The 7,344-nt window shown below is 31.2% G+C and overlaps 1 protein-coding gene across 1 annotated transcript in view; it reads left to right on the top strand.

Moving 5' to 3' along the window:
* Positions 1 to 913: 913 nt before the first annotated feature.
* LOC117114269 (lactadherin-like) overlaps positions 914 to 7,344 on the top strand; it is a 10,419-nt gene continuing 3,988 nt past the window's right edge. The window contains exons 1-2 of the mRNA XM_033257874.1: positions 914 to 1,050; positions 5,654 to 5,979. Coding sequence (XP_033113765.1) covers positions 987 to 1,050; positions 5,654 to 5,979 — 390 coding nt within the window. The 5' untranslated portion in view covers positions 914 to 986. The remainder of the gene's footprint in view (positions 1,051 to 5,653; positions 5,980 to 7,344) is intronic.

The raw sequence follows: 7,344 nt of genomic DNA, 5'->3' as shown, positions 1-7,344 counted from the left end.
AATAAGTGTGTTAATGTTGACACAAGCATGCAAGATATGAAAGAATATACTAAGAACTTTATTATCTGTGAATGCTAAGTTGTGATAGATATACACTTTCCTTATTCTTAACGTTGACCTATATTGGGGCTTAACATAGTGACTGTATAATGTACATTCGATATCATGATATTTTAGAGATTATCAACTTTTTTATCTGTACTAATGTCATATTAGAAAATAATTGTCTCGTGTGTTGCTTTGGTACTGCAACAACTCCTCGTTTAATATTTGGTACATCGTGTTAGTGTAAAAAGTAAGAACTACATAGGCCTAGGCCTATATTTCTTCGTTTGTTCAGTTGTCTTGGAGATAAAATGTAGCAATTACCTTCTACTTACTCAAATATGTATAAATTTAAAGAAATCTACTAAGAAAACACGAACCTGATTTAACAGCACAAATAATCTAAGTCAATGGCAAAATCTTACAATGCTGCAGCTTGAGTCGTTTTAATCGAGTCATTGTTTGCCAGATTACAATAAGAACATTAAAAGTCGATTCAGCTAAAAGAGAACACACAATTTAAAACACGACTTCCTTATGCTCATCATGATTGGCTGCACAATTGGGTAAAACTATCTAAATTCCTGGATGTAAATAACTTAACTAACTTATTTTTCATTTATACTTTGAATTATATGGCGCCTTTCTTTGCAGATACGAAGTGCTTCAGTGCCAAGTCATTAGTCCATTTTAAGTGTTTTCTGTACTATCTATTACTTTTAGAAGTTGAAATCGTTAGATAAATGCTTAAATGTTGCTTCAGGCAGTTTAATGTTAGTGCTTCCCACTATTGTGTGCTTATATTCAATATCAGTAATATCGATTCAATTGAATCAAATCATTAAAAGCAATCAGTGGTGTCTTTACTCTGCGTCAGTAACGCTAACTCAAATCAAACTTAAAGATATTCAATTATAGTTGTAACAACCAAACAGCATGCAATGTTGGAAATTTTGAGTATAGTTTTCGTTAATTCATTGCTAATTATCAGCTCTGTTGTGTCGGGTAAGTATCATTTTGACAAATAATTATCTAACAGCTCAACAATTATTTAATTAGTAGATTTAATGAATTAATTTAAGATTACGGTATGCTTTTATATTATTGTGGTGGTGGTCCTAGTAGTAGTTGTGGTAGAATAGTAGTAGTAGTAGTAGTAGTAGCAGTAGCAGCAGCAGTAGCAGCAACAGCAGCAGCAGTAGTAGTAGGACTACTTACAAAATTATCATCATTATTACGATCATAATTATCTTCATCGTTTTTACGAAGTTTATTTTTCCGTTTTATTTTTTTAGAATAAAATAATCTAAGTATGCATATATTTTTGCCTTTTAATAATGGTAGAGATAATATCTCCTCATAACTAGAAAAAAAAAACCTACTGTAAATCGAATCCTGGCAGACCACTGTCGTCTCCGATTATAATTAATTCAAACATATAATAAATCAAACCCGCTTAAAATATTAATCTTTATCTTTGATACCCAGTTATATATATTATCACGTTAGGTGAACCTTTTGAAAGCTATGACTATAATAGTGTATACATTTTTGGCCAGAATAAACTATAATTTTTCATAATCGTGTATATGTAACGGAAGCCGATCAAATATTATTAAACGAAGTTCTGATCACGATCTGTTGTTGAGTACAAAATTTAGGTGACCCATTTGCTACAAATACTACCGTGGACTGTTTTATAAGTTTAGTTAAATTAAATTCCCTGGTTTTCTTGTAAAATTATCAGGGCTAAAATTATAATCAATTTTAATTTAAGGATTTGATTCTTTCATGAAATGTTAAAAAAGCCTTAAAAAGTGATTTAATTGAAAAACTGAATCATTATTTAATTTTAACTAACCATATTCATCTTGAGCTAATTTCTTTGTCGAAGAAATTGTAAGGTTACTTACATCCACTTCATTTATTTGTGTCCACAGGAAAACATATAGTTTGTTTAGTGCTACGCTGGTCATTAGAACTTAGTGGATTGACATGTCTATCCCATGATGAATGCTTGCTTATGTATTGTATTTTTTTTATTCGAAATAATTGGTAATACTGCAATACATTTCAGAGAAAACTTGAAAACTTACTAAATTCATGTTTTCAAATGGAAACGAGAACAGGGCAGGATACGGTATTTAGGAGTACCAGTATTAGTGAAAAGCCTTATCCAATTGCGAGTTGTTAGTAATAAAGTCTAAAAAGCAAAGAATCATCTGCGAGCTTTAATGTATAAGCTACGGTTTTTAAGAAGTATGTGATCAGTGTAGGATAGATTTTTAAATTCAGTTGATAATTAATTGTAATCAATTATATATATATATATATATTATATTATATATATACATATATATTCATTTATATATATATAAATATATACACATGTTTTTGTCTTTTGTGGTAGTTTCACCCACTTTTATTTCATTTCTTTTTAAAATTTTATTGTTTCCTCATTTTTTTTGGTGACAATATACCATAGTGTTACACAAATTAATTAAAATAAATAGGTTATACTTTTTCACATGCATGGCGCACATACTCGTGCAACGTTAAAATGGGTCAGTCCATAAAGGCTGACTAGTGAATTTTCATATTTATTCTCATAATATTCCTTTCATATGTATTATTAGTAATTAACCAATATATTAACCATCCACAATGGTCTATCATGTAGCATAAACTGACAAAGTAATGCACAAATGATCGTAGTATAAATATTCCATCATAAGAACTAATATAACATTAGTGCACTACCATCAAATAATCATCACATAATTCTCACATAAATTTAATCTCAAAATTGTAGTAACAATGCTTCTAAATTAAATAATTACAACTCACCTATTGTATTTAAATTCTTTACTATGAGCATGTTACCCATGGAATAGTACAAATTGGCTTTCTTTAACTCAGTAAACTCCACTCTAAAAGCAGCTGCTGCTATACACCTGTGTGTTATATTTCTAATTAAAGAAATGGATCTCAGGATTGTGAGTGTTGGTGGGTGTTGGGGGAGGTCCGGACGTCGCCGAACCTCATCCCTCTGGATTCGTCTTAGGAATATCTAATCAGTCTGTGAATCATCTTTAAAATAATTCATTGAAGCAATAGTTCTAATCTCACTAACGTTGTGGTAGTTGTTAAATAAGTATCCATTGCTATTTATACTTCATAAGTATTTTTTTTTTTTTTACAATTAACGACTTTTGTTGTAAATTCAATTTCATTTCCCACATAGCAGTGAGGAAAATCCCTATGTTCTGTTGTATAAACAGACATAATAAGTCTATTTAGGTTTATTTGTTTAAGCCAATATATTTAATATTGCTTTATTTTTAACTATTGAATTTTAGAAATGCCCTTGGAAATGAAAGACAAAATACATTTTAAATAACGAATAGTCAAAAAATTACATTTTAAATAACGAATAGTCAAAAAAGTCAATAATTGTGTTAATGTTGACACAAGCATGCAATATATGAAAGAATATACAAAGAACTTGATTATCTGTGCATGCTAAGTTGTGATAGATATACACTTTCCTTATTCTTAACGCATTGACCTATATTGGGACTTAACATAGTGACTGTATAATATACATTCTATATAATGATATTTTAGAGATTATCAACTTTTGTATCTGTACTAATGTCATTTTAGAAGAGAGTAGTCTCATGTGTTCCTTTGGTACTGCAACAACTCCTCGTTTAATTTTTGGTACATTCGTGTTAGTGTAAAAAGTAAAAACTACATAGGCCTAGGCCTATATTTCTTCGTTTGTTCAGTTGTCTTAGAGATAAATTATAGCAATTACCTTCTACTTACTCAAATATGTTGCTTGAGACGTTTTATTTGAGGCATTGTTTGCCAGATTACAATAAGAACATTAAAAGTTGATTCAGCTAAAAGAGAACACACAATTTAAAACACGACTTTTTTAAGTTCATGGTTGGCTGCACAATTGGGTAAAACTATATAAATGCCTAGATGTAAATAACTTAGCTAATTTATTTTTCATTTATACTTTTAATTATATAGCGCCTTTCTTTGCAGATACGAAGTGCTTTTGTCTCAAGTCATTTAATCCATTTTATGTTTTTTTTCTTGTACTATCTATTAATTTTAGAAGTTGCAATCGTTAGATAATAATGTATAAATGTTGCTTTAGGGAGTTTAATGTTAGTGCTTCCCACTATTGTGTGCTTATATTCAATATCAGTAATATCGATTCAATTGAATGAAATCATTAAAAGCAATCAGTGGTTTCTCTACTCTGTGTCCGTATATATATAAATCATCAAAGAAAGGTAAATACAGTGTTCTAATAAAGGACATAATAATACATCGTGTAGCATAGCTCGCAACGAATGTAGTCCTGTAAATAAATGAATAAAGAAATTGTGTAATAAAATGCCTCTGGTGGGACTTCAATCTGTGACCTCTCGCTGTCAAGGCGAGCGTCATAACCATTAGACCACGGAGGTTTCATGGTTAAACAGATTCAAATACCACCAGATACACTCCATTACAAAATAAGTACGGCTAGAAACAAATAATAGCATACACTGAAATATAAATCAAGGTAGCCCGTTAACACGTAATAAGTAATGTTGGTCTTATTACAAGTCTTTTTGTCAGATTCCAAAGTGTTCAATAACGAACAGAACTCGTCAGGAAGCTGCATTAGAATACAAGTGTTTTAAATATGGTGGAGAGTCCCCTATATTACTTGCAGTAACAGAGGAAATATTGATACCTTTAAGTTTGTTTGGAAGGGGCCTTTCCAAAATGTCTCTTGGATATTGTTGCTAAGGTCTCATCAAGTGTAATCCTTCGTGTGTTTATCGGGCATGCGCATTTGTTGTGCCCTGTTCTGATTGGTTGGGTGCTCAGTTTGATCATCCAAAAATGCCAATTATTAAAATTAGATTATGTGTCCTTTGTATTTTGTTTCAGCAAACAAACCGATGAATTCTTGAGTAATGTGTGTCGTTAGTTTAAAATGAATTCGTTCATAATTATTAACTGAAGCCTTAAAGCGGATTGTGTTTATAATTTCAATCTAAGCAATATGAACTAATTAATTGAATATAAATTCAACAGTATATTGGTAAAAGAATTTTGTATATTGGAAAAACGTAAACGTAAAATGAAATCATTTTGTAGAGAAATATAAGCTTCAGAAAAAAAAATATAAAAAAAACTTCAATATAGAAATGATATTGGTGAACTCGTTCAAAACAATTTAAAGTTTAAAGATAAATATTTCTAATTTGTAAACCATCAGAACTGGTAATTACAATTATTCAGGCAAAACACTAGCAAGACAATGGCTTGAGTTCTGTTAAAACTATAGGACTCCCAAAAATCTTGGAAACTAAAAATCAATTTAATAAAAATTATGCGGAGCAGTTAACGGAAAACAGTGTATCATATGAAGAATCATAATATACAGTTTGTATAAAATTCAAATTACACCATATAGTAGCTTTTTAAATTTTCTTTCAATTTGTTTTCAATTTATACCGTATAAATTTTTTTTTTAAATGTCGAAAATTGTCACCAAATGGTCATAACTATAATTGTCATAATTCTATCTCAGAGTTGTGTATCGATCCTCTTGGTGTTGAAGATGGGACTATTCCCGATGAACAGCTGTCCGCTTCAAGTGAATATAATTCTGATCTTGGGGCACATCGTGGACGACTGAACACTAAAGCGGATAGTGGGGGGAATGGAGCATGGTGTTCAAAAACCAACGACGAATACCAGTGGATCCAAGTTGACCTCGGAAAACTGCATAAGGTACATGGAGTAATCACACAAGTCCGCAACAATCGTTTACATTGGGTGACGTCTTATGATATTTTTTACAGTGTCGGTGGTAACCTGTTTCAACCAATCAGGAATTCAGATTATCAAGTAACTGTAAGTGTCATTACAATATTTCCCAATGTATTTACATATACTATTTTTTTCTTTCTTTTTTATTGAGAATAATCACCTGTATATTATATCCAAATAATATCCGGAAAAAATTTAAATATTGAAAAATATTTGTTAAATTTATAGTTATTTTTCGTTTTCTTTTGTATAGAATATAATGTTTCATATTTTGTGATTCTCTTGTTTGCAAGTTGTCTTTTACATGTTTTATGAAATACCGTGTATTTTCGTACTAGATGAGGGCAGGAGCTGTGGGATGTTCCAGTACACCGGGTACACGCCCCCCCCCCCCCCCCCCCCCCCCCTCCCCACCTACCTCGAAAGATGTACTGGGTTCTTTATAGTGCACATTAGCCAATTATGTACACTCTGCCTACGGCTAAACCTCCAGAGACATAGGCGAGCGTGCTGTTCGAACCAACGCCGATATTATAGCTGCAACTTTACTTAAAATCTACACTAAAGTTATAATTAAAGGATAAAATAAAATTTCAGAATCAATATCACATGAGGAACGTTAATAACAAAAAAATGAATGTTTTTTTTTTGTTTTTTTTCTCATCAAACACTCACCACTTACAGCATTGGATGATGATGATATATAAACAGTCTCTTTATGAGGCTTTGGGAGTGGAGTTGTTTTTGATCATGAAAAATGTCCTGCTTTGACAGGAAATAAATTCAGAACCATTGGATTAGAAGGCACGCATCTTAACCACTGAGCTATTTAATTACACTCATAAGAAATCTTAGTTATGTTATTAAAACTTTAAAAATTATCGAAAAAAAGTATTGCAAAAATGATTCCGGAAGCTTATGAAAGTAAAATGTTTTATTTTATTTCATTTATACATTTTGCTGAAGTAATTCATAATACTATCCGTCGCCAGACATCATTTCAGTATTTCTGAGGCTGAAGTTTTGCTTCAGGAGTATTGATTACAGTACTATACTATACATTCAGACTTGGAGCCGGGATATTTTTAATTAGAAGTAAAAGTACCGATACCAGGAGTATAAATTTATAAATTTATTTATTTATTTCGGTAAAAATCTGCAACAGGCAACCAGACGGTTGAAAACGTTGAACTTACATATATCAAAAAGTCAACAACAAATTGGTACCTACAGTAGAATATTGTGCCTTTGGATATACTAGTTTAGTGCTCTAAAAAAGTAGCGAACGAATAGGGTTCACTTCCCAAAAAAATTTGCACTAGTGCTGGTTTGTCAATGTATATCATCCAGTGACCAGGGCTATCAAAGCTCGCTCCTTTGGTCATTTAATTTGTAATTGGCGCCTAGGCATATTTTAGGTTTATATTCTATTTATATCCTATAAAATCC

The sequence above is a fragment of the Anneissia japonica genome, unplaced genomic scaffold (assembly GCF_011630105.1).
Source record: "Anneissia japonica isolate Jap-2015-1 unplaced genomic scaffold, ASM1163010v1 scaffold2994_len2133135_cov197, whole genome shotgun sequence".
Taxonomy (NCBI): Eukaryota; Metazoa; Echinodermata; class Crinoidea; order Comatulida; family Comatulidae; genus Anneissia; species Anneissia japonica.
Note: the sequence above shows the minus strand (reverse complement) of the source record. Positions and strands in the feature narration are given on the sequence as shown.